General features: G+C 48.2%; 1 protein-coding gene across 4 annotated transcripts in view; it reads left to right on the forward strand.

The window, feature by feature from the left end:
- LOC144784321 (alpha-N-acetylgalactosaminidase-like) overlaps nt 1–21,456 on the forward strand; it is a 143,590-nt gene that overhangs the window by 111,271 nt on the left and 10,863 nt on the right. For all 4 annotated transcript variants that reach the window (XM_078663030.1, XM_078663028.1, XM_078663027.1 and 1 more), the window contains 2 exons: nt 12,077–12,171; nt 19,812–19,973. In XM_078663030.1, coding sequence (XP_078519156.1) covers nt 12,077–12,171; nt 19,812–19,973 — 257 coding nt within the window. The remainder of the gene's footprint in view (nt 1–12,076; nt 12,172–19,811; nt 19,974–21,456) is intronic.

Raw genomic sequence — 21,456 nt, forward strand, 5'->3', positions numbered from 1 at the left:
ATAAATCTATTGTCACTTTGGTCTTTTAAAGGTCTACATGACAGGCCTAGTAAGTAAGGAAGTGCATTCTCCAGGGGACACTCTTGGGGACATCACAGTGGATCTCCCAAGCTTGTTCGGATCTGGATTGGACAAGTCTTTCACCAGGGCCTCCCAGGCTTGGGCCACCTCTATGCTCCTTGTTATGTTATGTTAAAAATTTTATACCGCGCACGTACACCGAGACGGTTTCTTGGCGCTCATAACAGACATAGCAAGCCAGGGCAAAGGGTATTATACTGAGGCCGCTTTAAAGAGAAAAGTTTTCAGAGTTTTCCTAAACGACTCATAGGAGGGACAGTGTCGAAAAGAAGAAGGGAGGGAATTCCAGAAGGAGGGGCCTAAAAAAGAAAAACGCAATCCGCCGTGTTTTTTGCGGCGGTTAGATGGGATACAGAGAAGATTATCAGCAGACGATCTGAGATTACGAGTGGGGAGGTATCTCTTTAGTTTGGAGGAGATGAATTCAGGGGCGCGGTTATGGAGAGATTTGAATATGGTGCATCCAAGTTTGAAGGAGCACCGTTGGGCCACTGGGAGCCAATGAAGGCTCCTCAGAAGGGGAGAAACATGCTGGTGTTTAGGTTGATGAAACACCAAGCGGGCCGCCTGATTCTGAATTAGCTGGAGTTTTTGAAGCTGATAGGCAGGAATCCCCACATACAGGATGTTAGCAAAGTCGACCCTGGAGATGACCAAAGCCAGTATGACTAGTATGAGTGCCTCTCTGGTAAGAAAACGGCAGATCTTCCGAATCCTACGCAGTTGAAAAAAGCAGGATGATGTCACAGCCGAGATCTGGGATTTCATAGATAAATCCTCAGAGATGACCACTCCAAGGCTTTTCACAGAGCTGACCGGGCGAGGGGGAGTGCCAAGAGATAAGGGCCAGTATTTGTCATCCCATGGATTGGTAGGACCACCCACCAGAACAAGTTCCGTCTTAGACGGATTCAACTTAAGCTGGCTGTGAGCCATCCAGTCAGAGATGAACAACATTGTCGTTTGAAAATTAGAACGAGAAGAAGGTGAAGAGTCCAAAGGAAAGACCAATTGCAGGTCATCTGCATAATTATATATAATGGCAGGAGAGTGACGAAGGGAAACCATAAGTGGTTGCATATATAAATTAAAAAGAAGGGGGGAAAGAGCTGAACCCTGGGGGACCCCACAGGTGAGGGGGGAGAAGGGAGCAGAGAAGGTAGAAAGGTGGACTGCCTGTGAGCGGCCTTGTAAGAAGGATCGAACCCAATCCAGGGCAATGCCCTGGACGCCGGCGTTTCTGACACGGTCGATCAGAATAGTATGATCGACCGTGTCAAATGCCGCCGAGAGATCCAACAATACAAGGGCTTGGGAGAAGTTATTATCGGCGCCGGCTCTAAGAGTGTCCATGACAGCCGCAATCACCATCTCTGTGGAATGGAGGGGGCGAAAACCAGCCTGTTGGGGATCCAAGAAAAGGGAGGTCTCCACACTCCCACTCCTAGCTTCTCTCAGCAATCGTAGCCCCTCTCATCATGCTCGCTTCATCATTTCACGTCTCCATGTATGTAATCTGGGACCCCCCCCACCCAGTGAATTCCAGTTCCTCGCTATCCGGCGTTTAGCATGGACAAAAGCTAGGTCTTGAAATTTGCTTGTGACTTTAGTCTTAGATTGTGGGGGAACCATCATATTAAGCACTGGGCTGGGTTATGTGAGACCTCTCTCTCACTCACCCACTCTCTCTCTGGCCTCCTCCACTGCATGTAAGACTCCTTCCCAAAACTCATGCAATCCCGGGGCAGGCCCAAAACATATGGAGTATGTGTTCCTTCTCTTCCCCGCAGCGAGGACAGACCGCATCAGCTATCTGAAAGTATCGGCTGATGCACTTTGGGGTCAGCTAGGATCTATGTGGGACACAATAATTAATGATCTTGAAGCGTGCATTTCTGGAAACCTAGTGTACCCTGGCTAATATGTTGTCCCAGTCGTTTGCCGTAATCGGGGTGTCTAAATCTGCTTCCCACTGAGAGCATAATGATCGAGGCATATGAGCTGCAGATTACACACTGTGCATAGATCGCCACCTAGTATTGGACCCGGATGTTTGCAGTTTGTGTTTGTCCTGAAAAGTTCTTTGGAAGCCACGAGATAGGTGACTCCTACTTTGAACCATATTGCGTAAGGGCATCGGCTCCATCCTCAGATTGTTTTTTTCCGCCATCGGGCTCGGATGTGTTTCCAGTGCTCCAGTTTGGAACCGATTTTCCTGCGGCTCTCAATCCTCACCCAGTTCGACGGTGTTGTTTCGATCGTAGTACCCATCGACGCGACTCTTCACCACTTCGAAGTCTTCGATTCCGGTCGTCGACTAAAGCCTTCGGGCCTACCTAGACCTTACTCTCTGGCTAATGGAAAGGACACCCTTCAAGAGGTGTCCTCGATGTAGATTAAAGTTTCCCCACACCGATCTACATGAGGTGTGCAACCTTTGCCTCTCCCCGGAGCATGAGGCCAAAGACTGTTCCGATTGTGCCTCCTTCCGCTCCAAGAAGACAATTCAGGACCAACGAGCTCGAAGAACAATGGCTCGCTCGTCAGCATCGATCCCGGACGACATCTTCCAGGAGGGCGTTGACGTGCCAGAACAGCAGTGGGCCGAAATAAGCGCCAGCTCCTCCGATGCCGAAGACTCAGACGTCGAGGACATCACTCCAGCTCAACGGGTCGGAATTAAGAACGTTGACCCAGACCCTTTCTCGACACCCTCCAAAAAGGCTTCGGTCACAACCTCACCTTTGGGCCTGGGTGCACACCTAGAGCCTGCTTCCCACGCCCCGCCCTCGGGCTCAGCAAAGAAGCCTACTAAGCCTTCAGGCAGCTCGGGCTCGAGTCAGCCTTTTCCCAGTGTCGACCCTACACCGACACCGAAAAAGAAGCCATCTTCCTCATCCACGCCGACCGCTGCTTCAACACCCAAGCACTCGGCGCCGAAGACTGGCACCGGCTCATCGACGTCAAAACGGCACTCGGAGCCCAGTAAAAAACTACCTAAAGGTCCCGACTCCCACGCTTCGGAACCGAAAAAACATGTTCCGGTCAAAGACATTGCAAAAGGTCACAGTTCTAATCCAAAAGACCCTAGACCAGCTACCGAATCGGTGTCGAAAAAACATCCGGAACCGAAGGACTTGCCATCCACAGAAGAGCCTTTTCTACCAGATCCTACTCAAAAGACTCTTGTAAAGGGTCCTAAGACTGGACAACTGTCTCTTAGCTCCAAGAAGAGACCACTAGAGGCACCTGCACCTCCTCCTCCTCCTCCTCCAAAGAAGAGACATTGCAACCTCTCCATTAAGGGTCCCTTCTCCACTTCCCCATACTCTTTCACCTCCTCCACCACATCATTCTCCTACCCCATCCCCTAACCCAGATGATGATGTAGACACAGACTCTGATGACACAGGTGGGGGTGCTTATGAACCAGTAGGGAATGATAGTCCCCCCTAAGTCACCTAATCCATGGGATGATATTAACACCCCTGATGTGCCTTACGTCCCTCAAGACGATGTATATCCCTCCAGGCCTTCCCCCCCCAGAGGACACTATAGGTTTTAACCTACTAGTCCAGAGGGCTGCTCAATACCATGGGGTCGATTTGCACACAGACACTGTGGAGGAAGATTTCTTATTGGACACGTTTGACAATACACAAAGGTCTACTGCCATTCTGCCAATGCTTAAGGGGGGGGGGGTCATTAAGCATGCAACAGAGGTCTTTAAAGATCCTGTCAGGGCTCGAGTCCTCAACCCCCGCATTGAGAAAAAATACAAAGCTGCCCCTACAGATCCAGCTTACATTAGAGGACCAGCATCCCTAGATTCTTTAGTAGTTTCTAACGCACGTAAACATGCCAATTCACAAACATCAGATGAGGCCTCACCACCAGACAAAGAATCTAAACTCCTTGACGCCTCCGGCAAATGAACAGCGTCACAGGCAGCTAACATATGGCGTATTGCCAATACCCAAGCGCTTTTGGCAAGATATGACAGGGCACATTATGATGAACTGGAGTCCATAATGCAGCATCTACCAGACAAATGTAAAAATAAGGCCAATTAACTCATACAAGAAGGTAAAAATATCACTAATACTTCCATCCGTTGTGCCCTAAATGCTGCAGATACTGCCTCAAGGGCAATCAATACTAGTGTCCTTTTGCGTAGGCATGCCTGGCTACGCATTTCAGGTTTTAAACCTGAGGTACAAAATTCCATCCTCAAGCAGCCATTTGATGAGAAACACTTATTTGGCCCTAATGTCGATGTATCTTTAGAGAAAATGAAAAAAGACACTGACACAGCTAAATCTATGGGAGCCTTGCAGCTGCAAGCTCCCAGACGTTCTTTTTGTCGCTCATCATATAGAGGCAACGCAAGAGGCTACTCCTCCGAAAGCCCCTCCACTTCCTACAAGACCCCTAGCCAATCTACATTTACTAGGGGCTAGCAAAGAGGGGGTTACAGGGGTAACAACAACAAAGGCAGAGGCAAAACCAACAACTTCCACTCTGCCTCCACCCCTACCCAATGACTTTACTCCCCTTCCCCCCCGATCATTCCACTCCTGTGGGGGGGGGAGTCTGCAACAATCCCTTCCTGCCTGGATCGACATCACATCGGACAGGTGGGTGCAACAAATTATTCAGTCAGGTTACTGTCTAGAACTAACATCTACCCCCCCCAAACAGCGTCCAATGTCACAAGAACATCTATCACTGTTAAAGCAAGAAGTAATATCTTTGCTAGAAAAAAGTGCAATAAAACCAGTTCCTCTGCACCAACAAAACAAGGGGGTTTACTCCCTATACTTTCTTATCCCAAAGAAGGATGGCTCTCTAAGGCCTATTCTAGACCTCAGACCACTAAACATGTACATACAGTCAGACCATTTTAACATGGTCACACTGCAACAAGTCCTTCCTCTCCTATTACAAAACAACTTCCTTGCTACTCTAGATCTCAAGGACGCATACTTCCACATTCCCATTCACAAAGCTCACAGGAAGTATCTCAGATTTGTAATAGACGGGCAAGACTATCAATTCAAAGTACTCCCATTCGGAGTCACAACAGCACCAAGGGTATTCACCAAGTGCCTAGCAGTAGTGGCAGCACATTTACGAAGACAGCACATCCACGTCTTCCCGTACCTCGATGACTGGCTCATAAAAGCCAGCTCATAAATCAGTGTGTGAAACACACTCATGCCACAATCCAACTGCTCCACAACTTGGGGGTCACAATAAACCACACCAAGTCTCATCTGCAACCATCCAAAGTACAACAGTACCTCGGTGCCACAATAAACACCTCAACAGCGCTAGCTTATCCCACTCCAGTAAGGATAGCCAGCATGCAAACTCTCCTCACAAAGTTTCAGCCATAACACTCCCTTCCAGCACGAGTGTTCATGCAGCTCATAGGGACGATGGCCTCTTGCATTTACATAGTGCCCCATGCAAGACTTCAAATGCGTCCTCTACAAGAGTGCTTATCACGTCAATGGAACCAGGCTCAAGGTCAATTAAAACGCTTTGTAATATATTGTCACAATAACAATATTAATCCCCTAGACGTGTCTATTCAACACATCATAGGATACTTACTACACCTCCAAAGATGTAACTTAGCCTACACGTCTATTAGACTACATCGTCGGCCATAGCAGCATATCTTCAAAACAGACCGCATCTATCTCTGTTCAGAGTGTCTGCTAATAAAGCCTTTATGGAAGGCCTTAAGAGAATAATTCCTCCCAGAGTACCACCTTCACCAGTGTGGAATTTGAACATTGTTCTCACACGGCTAATGGGACCTCCCTTCGAACCTTTACATAAATGTGAACTACAATTTTTGACATGGAAGGTTGCGTTCCTAGTAGCTATTACTTCTCTACGGAGAGTTAGTGAACTACAAGCACTAACCATTCAAGAACCTTTCTTGCAAATTCATCATAATACGGTCGTTCTCCATACTAATCCAAATTTCCTGCCCAAGGTCATTTCTCCCTTCCACCTCAATCAATCTGTGGAACTGCCCGTTTTCTTCTGGCAGCCACAAACAGTAGCAGAAAGAGCTCTTCATACCCTAGATGTTAAAAGAGTAACCCGTTCGTAAGACCAAACCACTTTTTGTGTCTTTCTCACCACCACACAAGGGTAATCCCATATCAAAATCTGGTATAGCTAGATGGATTGTCAAATGCATAAAGATTTGCTACCTGTTGGACTTGGCCTTTTCCCCCCAAAATGTTTCGCTTTTGACCCCCTAACTTGAATGTCTCCCCCATGGGATTAAACCTGTATAGGCCATGAGTGGTGTGAGACACCTTGTGAAAATGTAATTACCTGACATAATGTGAGCACTTGTAAAATCCCCCATTTTAAAACTGCACCCCCATTTTGGAAATGTACCTGACTGAAATGTATTGTTTTTAAAATGGATGCCATGGCCATGGGTTTTGCCACTGGACTGACATAGGTCAGCAGTCTAGATTATATTACCCAGCTACCCCTAGTTTTGGAGGGAAAGCCTGGCACCCAGGGTGCTCACCCCCTCCCCTAGAACCAGTTTAGGCTAGATGTGCCAACATTCTAGAAGGTCCTGGCATTGCCTGGGAGGAGGGTATAAAGAGGGTGAAGTGTCACCAGAGAGTCAGTCAGCGCTGGGACAAAGAAGAGAGGGGACCTGCTGTGAGGTGCTACCGCCACATGGACCTGTGAGCTGGGCCCTGCACCCCTAGAACCCCCCCCCCTGCTGTCCCCATGGGCCCCTGACAAGGGAGGGCCCCTATCCAGGTCACTGACGCTGTTTGACCGGGTATCGCGCCAGCGCTGTGTGAAGAAGCGCCCAGGAGGTGAGGAGTGTGCCCCTGAGGAACTGCTGTGGGACTGTCTGCCCCTTTGAAGCACCATGGGGAAGATCGTGCCCCCAAAAGAAATGCTGCTGGCTGAGGTGCTGTGAGGCCCTGTGAAAGCGCTGGGCCCTGGGACTGTTGTGGCCCCCTAGTGCTGTAAAGCCTATCTGACAAGCGCTATAACTGCGAAGCGCTGAGGAAGTGCTAGATTCCTGCCCCCTCTGCGTAGTCTGAGGAAGGAGCTGAGGTTGTGGGCAGAGGGAGGAGCAGTGCGCTGTGAATAGCGCCGTTTTCGCTGTTTTCTGAGGAGACTGGCAGCCTGTGAATAGCGCTGTTGTGGAGGCGCGCTTTGGGCCGATTTAAATAATTAATTAAAAAGGGAGCCTACCCCTTGTCGCAGCCGGAGATCACCGTCGCAGCCCGGGTGCTGAGGAGACTGTGAGGAGCCTACCCTCGCGTCATCGCGCTGTCGCTAAGTAAATAATTAATAAAAAGGGAGCCTACCCCTTGTGCCACCGGAATCACCGCCGCAACCCGGCGTCGTGAGGAGACCATCCCCCGCTGGGCAGCGCATCGTTGCAGCGACCCCCGGTGTCAGGAGGGGGCCGCCGAGGTGGAAAGAGGGCCGCGCTAGGCCCTGAGGCCGCTGTGTCCTGCATCACGTGACGGGGGCGTCCGGCCGCGTCATTGGCCCGCCCCCGCCGCGCAGGGATTGGCTGCCGGCCGACAACCAGAGAAGAGGAGCCGAGTTTAAGCCCCGGGTCCCTGTGAGGAAGGAGGGGACCCGGGTGAAACCTGTGACTGGTGCGGGGCCCCCGTGGTCAGGAGGGAGCCCCGATTGGGAGCGACCGGAGCGGGAGGCCACCCCGCCGGTCTGTGCCCCGGAGTGAGGGGCCGGTGAGCTAGGCGGGGCCGGGGCACACTGTCGGTGCCAGCCCCGCCTCCCCAGAGGAAGCGACTCGCCGGCGTTGCGGGGCTCCCGGGAGATCGAAGGAGCCCCGTGTGAGGTGGGAGGAAAGCCGGGCGGCTTCCCCCACGTGTGCCAGGACACCGCGTGTGTCCCTTGAGGCCTCCCCGAGGCCGAGTTGAAACTCCGGGCCCCCGTGAGCAAGAGGGGCCCAGATGACTCCGCCTGGAAAGGAGTGCCTCGTGTGCTGCTGCAGGAGTACAGAGGGGTGAGCCTCGAGGCACGTGGTCGGTGCTTGGCCCCCTCCACGGCAAGGAGAGTGAGCCCTGCAAGGGAGGAGGACAATCCAAGGAGCCCGGTGAGTGGGGCCTCAGCTGCGTGGTGGTTGGGGGGCTGGAGCCGGGGCACAGGGTCGGTGCCCGCCCCAATGACTGCACTAACTTTCTAGGTGCCCCGTCTGGCAGTGGGCACCTGCAACGTTGGGCCCCAGCGCAACGAGGGACCCCAGCAGACTGTGCCGGTTGTAGAGGGCCCTATATCTAGCCCATAGGGTCACCCAAGGAACTATGGGGGCCTATAGGGCGACTGTTAACTTTTGTGCCTAGGGGACTAGTCAGGTGTGTCCTGCCCCATGATACCTGTGTAGGCCTGATATTCCCCCTGCATGGGCACGCCCGAGGTTCTTAGGCCTGGCCTGATGAAAAGGTTTACGGTTGAGAAAATGTTCTACATCTGATGAAATGCTTTACATTGACCAAAATGTTATTTCCTCATGTAATTCCCTGCTTATTCCTGTTGAAGGAAGTGTTTTACCCTGTCATATGTAGTTCTATTCCGGCCTGGTATTTTCAGGTTACCTGGTCAGGAGCGATGCATTTTTTACGCCTAGTGTTCCTTGTAGGCGGATTATCCTACTAAGGAGTGTGCCGAATGTTAAATGCATTTAGGCTCTTGTGATATACCCACAAGGATGCCCCTAGTCACCTCCCCTGTTAAGGAGCAAGCCTTGCTGATTTGTTACAGGTGCTCCTGGCTATTATGTGCTATGATGCCCTGATGTTTCCTTTTACAGAGGTCGTGGTGGAGTGATAATGCAGGTTATGTGTATTCATACTACTGGTATTTTGCATTACAGGGGTGGGGATTGGCGTTATAATGCATGAGGTGTATTTATGCATAATGTTGTATCTTACCTGTTCAGCCTACCCCCGAGGATGAAAGCCTGAGTTGGCCCCGCCAGATTGGCCCCAGGTCTAATGTTAATTTAACCAACCATTCTTATTTCAGCATGGACTTTGGACTCAACTCTTTTTGTCCCATGTAAATAATTCCCCATGAAGTATTTGGCTCTGGCGCCAGTTGGCGCCTTGTTGTGATTACCAGTGTATTTTTCCTTTTTACCTTGCAGGTTGGAGATAACACTAAACTTATTCTTTTCCAACCAAAGGTGGTGTCGTGACTCTTTTGTGGTGTGATTGGTGTGTCGTCTGTGGGTATTGCGTGAATGCTTCACATGTCCTCCAAGTTTGGCCTGCCCGCTTGATGCCATGCTACCCCCTTTGAGACTTGGGCAACCCCCAATTCCAACACTACCACAAAGCGAAACGTATGTTATCTGTTCCTCCTAAAGCCCATTCTAAAAGGAAAATAGGGGCTTCAATGGCATTTATAGGGAACATTCCCCTAGATGACAGCTGCAGACCCGCTACATGGTCTACACCCACACATTCACAAAACACTATTGTGTAGTTGTGCAAACCAAGCAACAAGCTAATGTGGGCCAGGCTGTTCTCGAAACATTATTTCAAACTACTGCAACAGATAGGGGTGGTCGCCGCTAAGAGTGGGTACTGCTATACGATCTATGCACAGTGTGTAATCTGCAGCTCATATGCCTCGAACGGAAAATGCTACTTACCAGTATGGATCTGTTCTTGGCATGTAGAGCTGCAGAGTTGCACACGCCCACCTTCCTCTCCGGCTACCTTTGTCTGTTCCAGTATTATCTTAATTAGATACAGTTTACATGGACTCCTTCCTTTTCTTGCAAAGCTCCATCATTTCCCTAATGGCGAAAACCAATCCTAGGATGGAGCCAATGCCCATGCGCAATATGGTCCAAAGGAGGAGTCGCCTATCTCGTGACTTCCAAAGAACTTTTCAGGACAAAAACAAACTGCAAACATCCGGGCCCAACACTAGGTGGCGATCTCTGCACAGTGTGTAACTCTGCAGCTCTACATGCCAAGAACAGATGCATACTGTTAAGTAGCATTTTCCTTCTCCAGCGAAAGCTGCTGATCTGCATGTAGTGCTCTGTACAGGCAAGAGACAGCCTTTACGGTGCCTGCAGAGAGAGCCATATAATAGCTCTGATGCAAAGGGGGTTCAGTAGTTCCCGTATGCCAATGTTTACATATTGCTGCTGTGGGTGCTCTGTGCAGCAAGAGATGTCCGAGGTTAAACTCCCAGCAGAGATCCATAAAGGGGAGCAACTCTGCGTCCCTATAAAGATCTCCCATCTTCTTCGCCAGAGCCTCAACCCAGATATCCAGATCCCACCAGTGACACCGATGGGGTAGTGCCCTCATGCTGTCCAGAGGTAATTCAGGGGAATAGGGAATCCTAACCTGTATTTTCTGTAATCCTCAATGCCAGCACTTTGCCTGTACTTTGAATTATTGCAAATCACCTCCAGTCGGTCAGCCCACTCCAAGGGACACCAGCAGGAGAGGATCCAGTTGACCTCGACCTGTACAGAAGGGGCATTATACAGTAGTTTCACTAGCTTACAGAAGACAGAGCTAAAACCCGCACACTGAAGCACCGCCTCGAGAAAGGACCAGGAGACCGTATCAAAGGCCTTTTGAAGCAAGCTTTCCTCGCAGGTGAGGTGCTCTAGAGTGGCCTTGTTGCACCCTTCGAAGGTAATGGCGAGTGCTCTTGGCCGCAATAGAGCCGCACTGTTCCGAGTGCCCCAGTATGGGAGGGGTCAGCCAATTCTGGTCGCCAACACCTTTGCAAATGATTTCCTTTGTTGTTTGCCTCTAGTAGTTCGTCAGTTTCACATGCCCAGTTATAGGTATAAATGTGACTTCCAGTGCCCTATATGTACGGCATATCAGGATAAATTCAATGTGCTTTCTTGGGGTCCGTGTAGGTTAGGTGTAAAAAGTTGAGATTCATAATTTTAAATATAGCATTACCAGAAATCTTTCACTGAGGCACATATTCTGTCCCAACCGCTAGCTGTTACAAATGTCTGTAAATCGCCATCCCATAATTGTTGCATGCTTTCTCAGGACCTTCTTGCTATCTTTTTTCCAGGGCCTTCTAGAGAGATTATGCCAGCTCGAAACTCCCATTCTCAGTAGTGCCTGCACGGTTTCCCATGTAGCATTGGTGCTGGGGAAACCAGTGCTGGGGAAGCCAGTCCATATTTTTCTGGTTGTCCAGGTCAGCCTTACATCTTGAAGGAACAGTTTGGGGCACACTGCAAGTGCCTCCTGTACCTCCCCATAGGAGATGAATATCGCGGGTACAAGGCCCTCAGGGTATGATAAACCCCTTCAATACATTTTGCTATTAAAATGTCCTTGCTCATTTGTTTCCGCAGCTGTAGCCACCACATTTTCAGTTTCTTTGAGAAAGAAAGGTGTCCAGGCACTAGGTTGACCTCTGCCTCCCATAGCAATCTTGTCCGCCATACTATATGGCTGTATGTTTTGTGCACATTTCCATCCCTCATGATGAGTACCTGCAGCTATTCCACACCTGCTGAGCAACCTATTCTCTAATTATCTATATGCTCGCACCATGTAACAACATGCTGCAGCTGCGCCGCAGTGTAGCGTAATTCAAGATCAGGTAGGCCCATTCTACTTTCAGCTCATTCAGATGCACCTCGCTTCTCTTCCTTGACCACACTAATAATCTCTCCAGCTCTTTCAACGTAGATCGTGGAATGGGGCATAATGTGTTTTGCGGCACATTCAGGCATCGAGGCAGAAGCAACATTTTAGCACTTGCAGTCCTATCCACTATAGACTGGGGGAAGTGTTTCTGAATTACATGACTCTCTTTATGCCCTGCATCATCCTTTCCATATTGTATTCATATTACTTATCAGTGGAATGTGTGATTTGCTTACCATGGTATGTGCTGCTCGTTATTCATCATTCTATTTTGACATTGTTTTACACTTTCTCCTTTTTCCTAGGTTATCCAAAGATGAGTAGTGCTTTGAATGCTACAGGGAGACCCATTCTGTACTCGTGCAGCTGGCCAGCGTATGAAGGTGGACTCCCGCCAGAGGTACAGCTTCTTCCTGCAAATACATTGCAGTCACTCATCAAATCTTATAGGAAGTCTTCAAACCTATTGTTATGGGGAAGGCAATGGGATATCTCCAAAAGTGGAACAGAGAAAAGAGTAACAGCATGGAATATGCACCTGTTTTGGAATTAGTTACGTGATATCTGGCTTCAGTAGATTGAGTGTCACCAAGAAGTCTGGAATAAAAGGGTCCTTCCAGCTGGCAGGTGGTAATAGATGACACCAGGTTTTGTAGAAGTTGTATCAATGAAGCATCCATCAATAAGGAAACAAAACTGGAAAACTTGTCACATAACATTGGCCCAGAAACAAAAAAATAAACTTATAACAAGCAGGTTTCATAAAGGTTCACTGGTTAATTTCTGGCATTCTGGAATATGTATATGAGCTTCTTTTGACGAAACTTGGGGAAGGGAGTGAGTCACTTGTGTGTGATTTCTGCTGAGGAATTGTCAGAGACTGCTGGACAGCTCCAACCTGGGAAAAGTTTTCTACTCCGTGATTTCCCAATAGGAATATTTAAAAGGCTCACCAAAGAGACTGATCTGCACTTGAGGGACACGGGTAGAAAAAACCCACAAATGAGGAATAGTATCTGTGAATTTAAACAAGGCGGTCATTAAGGTAATCCCAAAGGTCAGTTGTTACTTTGAACTCTGCTTCCTATCTGACCATTGTACTGCTTAACAGAGATTCTGCAAAGCTATCAAAAACTCTGAGGAATAAACTGGTGAGAATTATTAGTTTGCTAATCCACCCAAATCAGGGTGAATTCATGCCTGGTGGGTCCACTTTGTACCAAATGACGCCTCCATAATGTTCACACCCTAACCCACCTTACACTATCTAGACCACGGGTACTCCTAGTACGGCCCGCGGGCCGTCTGCAGCCCGGCAAGACTTCCTTGGTGGCCCGCGTATCTTGTTGACATTGTACCTGTGTTTTTAAAAAAAAATTTAAAGAGTGTTCCCAAACACTGCCGGTTGCATCAGCGCGACTCTGAGCGTCTCTGCTCTGTGGGGGCCCGAGGATTCCAGGGATAGTCAGAGTGGAGCTGCAGGAGCGCTAAGAAGAAGTGAAATACAACAAAGCCTCATTAACAAGCAAATGGTCTTTTAAATACCTGTGAAGTGCTCGAGTGCAGCTGTGTGTGTGCCCGGGAAGCTGTCTCTGCCCGGGCTGACACAGACGCGGGGTGAGATGAAAGAGGGTGACATAGGGAGACAGAGGGAGGGAGGGGGAGGGAGGGAGAGAGACGGAGGGAGGGAGACACAGAGGGAGGGAGAGGGAGGTGAGGGGGGAGAGGGAGGGAGAGGGAGACAGAGGGAGGGAGAGGAAGTGAGAGAGATGGGGACAAGAGGGAGGGTGACAGGAAGGGTGACAGGAAGGGTGACAGGAAGGGTGACAGGGAGGGTGACGGGGAGGGTGACGGGGAGGGTGACGGGGAGGGTGACGGGGAGGGTGACGGGGAGGGTGACGGGGAGGGTGACGGGGAGGGTGACAGAGAGAGGGAGACAGAGAGGGAGAGAGGGAAACTGAGAGAGAGGGAGGGAGGGAGAGGGAGACAGAGAAAAGGAGACAGAGGGAGAGGGAGAGGAAGACAGAGGGAGAGAGATAGACAGAGGGAGGGAGACAGAGGGAGGGACAGACAGGGAGACAGGGCGGGAGAGAGAGGGAGACAGGGAGGGAGACAGGGGGAGGGAGATAGAGGGAGACAGAGAGAGGGTGATAGAGGGAGGGAAAGACAGGGAGACAGGAGACAGAGAGAATGAGACAGAGAGAAGGAGACGGAGGGAGACAGAGAGAGGGAGTCAGGGGGAGACCGAGGAAGGGAGAGGGAGACAGAGGGAGGGAGGGAGTCCGAGGGAGGGAGACGGAGGGAGGGAGGGAGACGGAGACCGAGTGAGACAGGGAAAGACAGGGAGAGAGCGACAGAGGGAGGGAGACAGAGGGAGGAAGGGAGGTAGAGAGAGAGAGACAGAGATATTTGTGTATGGCAGGTCTGGTGGCTCAGTGGACGAAGGCGTCCGCTGCAGGACCTATGTTCAACTTCATGGTCACAGTTTATTTGTGGCTCTATCCCTGCCCTCCTCCCCCACTTCCCCCGCCCCCACCAGTGCGGCCCTCGGCCACAAACCACTCTGTAAATGTGGCCCGAGAGAAAGTTTGTGACTACCCATTATCTAGACAATATCATCGCTTGACTCAGTTTCCAGCCCTGCCACTGAAATGAATGGGAGGTGCCAAATCTGTTCAAAATGGGTTAGCCGGTTGCACAGAATTGCTGTCCACTTTTCCATAGCATAAAAATTCCAGATTTTACTCCACCGTAGCTCTAATATTGGCCATTCATGGTCCTTCCATCTGTAGGCCACCTTCAACCTCCCAGCCATCAATAGCTGCGATATGAGTCTCCCCGCTGGTGTTGCCAATAGATACAGGCTCTCGCCATCCACCTCCCACAGCAGTACCAACATAGGGTCTACTGGAAGCTGGACAGCGGTGATCTCTATAATTTTCTGCCCCACCTGGGTCCAAAAATATTGCACCCAAGTGCTCAACCACAACACATGGTTGTATGTGCTTTCCTCATCACCCTCACACCAACAGATACCAGAGCAGTTCCTTAAATGAAAGACATATAGAAGACTTGGCTGCTAAATGATGATTTTTTTTAGATGCTGAGAAACTCCTGGGTTTGTTAAATTAGAAAAATCTTATTTTCATATCTCTGAAAACATATACCCCATGCTTATAAACTGCACGAAAATCCTTTGAGCAGCAACTGGCCGAATTTGGAGTGAATGAGTTCTCATTAGCCTATTAAACATTAGAAAGGATACTCACAGGGTTCTTTTCATTGTTGATGGAACCATGTACTGAATACATCAGAGTGGACATCCTTGTGCAGGTTGTAGGAGGGCCCCTGGGGCAGGAGACTATGGGCTAGATGTAGGAAGCATTTTTGCAATCGCAAACAGCCCGGTTTGCAGAATTGGTCCGTTTGCGACCACAAAAATGCTTTTGGGGATGTAGAGAAACCCAAATTGTGATTCAGTAACTTGTTACCAAATTACAATTAGGATTTTTCAATTTGGTATGTGGTTGGGGCATGTTGGGGGTGTCCCTTTGTAAAAACAAATTGAAATTGTATTTATGAACGTTTTGCGACCGAAATGCGGCTGCAAACTTTTGCAATTTTCCCACGTTTGAAAAATGGTATTAACCCAACCACACATGGGAATGGGTCCCCAAGGAACTCCTTTCCGTTTGAGAATGGTTGGCAGTATATTTTTTAACAGCAGGTAGGTGTCCCACGGACCAAGGCCTACTCTTAAAGAAGGAAACGCCAAAGTTAATTTTTTTTCTTTTAAAACGCATCCAGTTTTTCTGTAAGGAAAATGAGCTGCCTAAAAAAAAAGTTTTATTGAAAAGCAATCACATACATGGTGGTCTGCTTACCCCTGCAGGCCACCAGCCCTGTGACTGCAGCGAATTGTAGTGGGTTGCAAATTGCGACCTACTTCATTAATATGCATGAGCAAGGTCTATTAGTAGCCCACTCCAAATCGCAAAATGAAACTCCATGAGTTTCACACATAAAAAAATAGCTATTTCCTAATTGAGATTCTCAGAAAATCACAATTAGGAATTCGCTACTTTGATCTTTGTACGTCTAGCCCCATGTCTTGTAAGGCGCGGATGATGATTTGTGTCTGAGTTATCCCAGATGGCTTGGGCAATTTGATTATTTTAATGGGTTGCACTATACCAGGGCAAAATAAGTGCTACCACTTGCTTAGTTGCCTGCAGTACCTTGCAGAGATGGATGACTTACTATACAGTGCTTTAGAGTGTCGCTGTTGGAAAATTAGGGGCAGGCGGAGATCTCCGCTCCACCCCCAGAGTGTGCGGAGACTTGCCTACTCCGCGTTCTCAATCAAGAGACAGGTTTATCAGACTGGCTAACTTTTTGACTAACATGATGTTCAACAAGAGAGATGTTATTAAATGACAATAAATATCAATGCCAGGTGCTGAAATAAAGGGAAGATTTGAGGTCAGGTGGTCATTATTTAAACAAATTGATATTAGCACTACAGGTACATCCGTAGCAAATATGAAACCATCATCCCGCATTGACAATACCATCTCTGCCTTGAGTAACTCATAACGTAGTGCATTTTGGGTGAATATCATCAATACCTCTATGAAGATGTACACTGTACCTAACCATTTTAAAATTATCATGTACAGCTTCTTCAGAAAAAACAAAAAAATAACTAGTAGTCACGCTGATAATCCAAATAGCTACTTATCTGTTACCAGTCTGCTGTTTCTTTCAAAATTCCTTGAATGTTTTGTGGTTGAAAAACTTTATGGAAAATCGATTTTCCAGACCACATTAGACTGTTGCCCATGGCTCCAGTGGCAATTGACTGCATCCACCTAATGACGTTTTGTAGATCCCCGTATTAACAGACCTTGTACACTGTTAGTTTCACTTCGCACAAACTTGCCTACTCCTTCCAGGACTAATGGCTATTACTTCAAATATCTTCAAACATTACCTTCATAACCACCAACCCGCACAGGGTCATCTTAAATTCCATGACTGCTGTATATTATCCTTTTAGGCAATAAACCTCTTAGAAACCTTGATAATGACTTAGGCTTGCATTCCACTCAGGGCAAAAATGTGTTGGCTGTGCATTTGTAAACAATTAACAGAAGATTAATGTTCAATACAATGTAATGTTTTATATAATATTCAGATTGGATTCTTCACACACATTTTTGTTTCAATCTCATTTGTTCAACAAAATGAGTCATATGCCATTGGAATAAATCTGGTATGTGCATCACCTTGTAATACATGAAAAATACTGTAAAGGGATACCAGTATCAACTAAAGATGATATGGAAAATTAAATTGTTCATTCCAAAGCAAAACCTAAAGGCAGTGGTATAAGTAATGGTCCTGAAGAGAATAGGCAATGAAAGATCTTACTAACCAGGTTCAACTAGTCAAGATTAGCACATAAATGTTCCTCATGCAGCACCATGTGTACTTGAAGGCACCAGCTGCAAATTTCAGGTGACTTCTTTATTATAAGAATTTTTCTGACCTCGACGACTTGAAGAAAGGTGCCAACTTAGTCACATATATTAAGCCCAGCTGGACACAACAAAATGTATTGGACTAAAACCACAGATTTCTAGAGAAGCATGCATGCCCAGGTCAAAGTGGACCGTGCTTACAATTTGGTTTACAAAACACAAACCCTTGAAGCAGGCCTTCTCATGAGTTCTCCTTAAGCTCTGAAACCCCCTGCACCTTTCCATTGGGGAAGCACCTATCGTAGACTGCTTCAAGACCAAATTCAAAAGCTTCTTATCTAAGAGTCGCACTTAGGAACGGGAAACATTTTGTTTAACATAGAATCAGTGTTCCTCTTAAAGGCCCCACTACACTGCACCAGTTGTTTATGCAATGTATATGGGTCTGGTGATAACCCACAATGCTGCACCCTATTTATAGTTAATTACTTTGCTAGATGACAATCAATCAACCAGTACATTTGTGGAGCGCACAACACCCGTGAGGGTCTCAAGGCGCTGTGGGGGGAGGGGCGGGGATGCTGCTACTGCTCGAACAGCCAGAAGGTCAGCAGGTCCTGGGTATGTTGCATGCGGAGGGAGAGGGTGTTCCATGTCTTAGCGGCAAGGTGGGAGAGTGATCTGCCGCTGGCAGTTGCTCGTCGGATGCGGGGGAACGGTGGCGAGGGTGATGTCGGTGGAGCAAAGCTGGCGGTTCGGGGTATAGAAGGTGAGTCGTTCATTGAGGTACGCTGGTCCGGTGTTGTGCTTTGTGAGCGTGGGTGAGGAGTTTGAAGGTGATCCTCTTGTTGACCGGGAGCCAGCGCAAGTCTTTCAGGTGGGCTGTGATATGGCTGTGGTGGGGGATGTCTAGGATGAGGAGTGCAGAGGAGTTCTGCATGCGTTGTAGTCGTTTCTGGAGTTTGGCTGGGGTTCCCGCGTAGAGTGTTGCCGTAGTCCAGCCTGCTGCTGACTAGGGCTTGGGTGACCGTCCTTCTTGTTCCGATGAGGATCCATCTGTAGATCTTGCGGAGCATGTGGAGGGTGTTGAAGCAGGAGTAGGAGACTGCGTTTACTTGCTGGGTCATTGACAACGCTGAGACCAGGATGACCCCCAGGTTGCGACCGTGGTTTTATAGTGCAGGAATTCGACCCCCGAAGGGGTATCTCCGCGCTTGTGTTCTTACCAAAGCTATATCCAGAAAGACAAAGCATCAGGCAGTGAAAGGTATCTACATGGTCAGGAACAGATGAGTCTTTAAGCATTTCCTAAAGGTGGCCAAATTAGGATTTTGCCTAAGGGTAAGAGGCAGGGAGTTCCAGAGGGTTGGGCCTCGGTAGGAGAGGGCTCGGCCTCCCTGTCTTTCCTTTTTGATCCGTGGTACTTGGAGCAGAGATTGGGTCTGAGAGCGCAGAGAGCGACCAGGCTCATAGGATCTGAACATTTCTGATAGGTACTTAGGACCAGCACCAGACAGGCATTTATGAATTGTACAACATATCTTGAACTTCACCCTCAGGCGAATAGGCAGCCAGTGTAATTTGTTCAATAGAGGGCGTGAGGGGGATCTGGATGGAACATTCAGGATCAGTCTGGCCGCTGTATTTTGGGCTACCTGTAGTCTACCAAGTTGTTCCTCATTGGCAGAGATGAGCAGCCCATTACAGTAGTCCAGTCTACTGATTACCAATATCTGGACTAAAGTTTTCGTATGGCAGTCCGCTAGATAAGGGAAAACCCTTCTCAGAAGTCGAATGACTCTAAAACAGGATCCAGTCACCTGATTGACCTGATCTTTAAGTGTCAAGGATTGATCAAGTCGAACCCCCAAGTTTTTTACTACCTCTTTGGGAGTAGGGACAGAGCCTTGTTCGGGAGGCCACCACTCAGGTGACCAAAGGAGCGGGGCCTCTCCAAAGAGCATGACCTCCGTCTTGCCTACGTTGCATTGCAGGCAATTAGAGATCATCCAGTGGGATACAGCTCTCATCCCAGCAGCAAAGGAGTTTTTAACTGCTGGCGTCATTGTCTGAAAGGGAAACAGCAGCTGAGTATAATCTGCATATGATATTAGTGTGAACTCATATTCTCTCACAATTTGGTGACATCAAACCTGGTACGAAAGACCGTAAAATTCTACTGGTTACCTATTTCCATTGTGGCAGTACCAAGCCTTGACAGAAGATCTTTACTGTATTGTTTACCAGTTTATCCATTGATGCCCCTTATTGAACCTTTGTTGCTGCCTGGTGTTTGTATTGGCAAACTTTACTGTGTTTGATTACTTTACTCTTACACCCTTCAAGTCACCATATAAAAGAGCTCTCTTATCTCATTTATCACTTCTTCATCTACACAATAATGTAAATTACTAAATAAATCCGAGTATATATTGGATCATAATAAATACAAGTCATTTAAGTTAAGGTGTGGGGTATACCCAGTTATTTAGCTTAATATGGTGACTGACATCAACCAGTAGAACTCTGTTAATGTATATATTTCTTTTCTATGTAGGTGAACTATACATTGCTTGGAGAAATCTGTAACATGTGGAGGAACTATGATGATATCCAAGACTCGTGGGACAGTGTCCTGGATATTATTGAATGGTATGGAAAGAATCAAGATGCCTTGCAGCCTGCAGCTGGACCAGGGAAATGGAATGACCCCGATATGGTAAAAGACCTTGGATTAAGCTTCTGTTTCAATAAAATACTCACATTAAATGTGGTAGAGAAACTAGACAATGCAAGCCATTAAAAGGGCCTGTGTACGCCCAGATTAAACAGATTCTGTTGTGGGTGCTTACCTTTAAGACCTGTAACCCTTGGCCCCTGATCCTCGCTAGACCCATTTGGTTTCTCTTACTGTGAGGCTGCTCCTCAAATAGGTTTGCATTGGGAATCCCTGATGTTTCAGTAGTAATTTATGCATAAACGAGTAGCGTTGCTATGTTTGGCATAGTGGTGATACATTCTGCTTATTGGTGAAAGCAGATTTGATATTACTATTGTAGAATTGCCACTTTTAGAAAATGGGCATTTCCGTGTGCTTGGGACTCTTTGTGCTTTGCAGCTTGACTCCAATCAACGTCTTGTTTAGAAAGACGGGCCTGTTTTGTGCATTCACTCTAGACAATCACAAACAGAGCTGAGGTTTTTCCTTCACATCCTGATGAGCCATCACCTGGCTCATGGGTCTTCCCGGGCTAGAGTGGTGGGAGGAGTTGTCACCTGCACCTGAATAAAGCTGTGCCTGCTTTTCACAATGCTGTCTCCGACCGACCCCCAATAGTGTGTCTGGAGCCAGGGCTGAGATTGAATGGGGGTCTTGTGCACTTCTAAAGTTTGTTTGACATTCCCTCCAGATCCAATACATTTTGAGTATAAGTACAGAGGCTCTGAGCCCATGTTTTTAGACTCTGTGTGGGATTTGTAACCAGATGCTGCTGGCTGTACATTGCCAGGAGGAACTGCTGGGCTGTCAGAAGAAACCACTACTCGGGCTTTGCTTTGTTGTGCTGACCTGCTGGAAGAACTGCCTTTTGCCTGCAAGTGATGGTAATAGAAAAGTGATACATGTGCTGGTGTGCCTGCCTACCTACTGCTTGTGCCCCCTGAGTGCTGGTGTATGCCCCTTGTCCCTGACAGTACAGCGCATGGTAAGTACTGTAGGAGGGACTTATGCTTTCCCTCATCGTGTAATGGGAAGATCCCTGGAGCACTGTTTATGGCTCCTGTGTCTCTTGGCAGTCTAGCGCATGGTGAGCACTGTATAGAGTGGCATTACTGGTATTGTGTATGGGGGCACCTTGCATAGAGGAACCTGCAACTTTTGCTGAATTGTGCCATCAGTGCGGGTGGAGGGCTTTTACCTGGGGATCAGCTCGCGTAGAGACAGTTCGTAGTGATGCGCTCCTGCCCCTGAATGCCAGCGATTCTCCTCTGCCTTGTGTTGCTTCCATGACCCCCGCAGCAGGGCTGGTGATTGCCGCAGCGTGTGGTATTTGGGGTAAGGCATTTTTCAAAGTAAGGAGCCACGACGTATGATTAGGTACTCCGCTCCCCGCACGCATAATTGCCAACTCCAAGACTTGCTCAAGTAGTGCAGGACCACACCAGGAATAGAGAAGTACTGCGAGGGAAGCCGCGCCTACTCC

Source organism: Lissotriton helveticus, chromosome 10 (assembly GCF_964261635.1).
Source record: "Lissotriton helveticus chromosome 10, aLisHel1.1, whole genome shotgun sequence".
NCBI classification, from domain to species: Eukaryota; Metazoa; Chordata; class Amphibia; order Caudata; family Salamandridae; genus Lissotriton; species Lissotriton helveticus.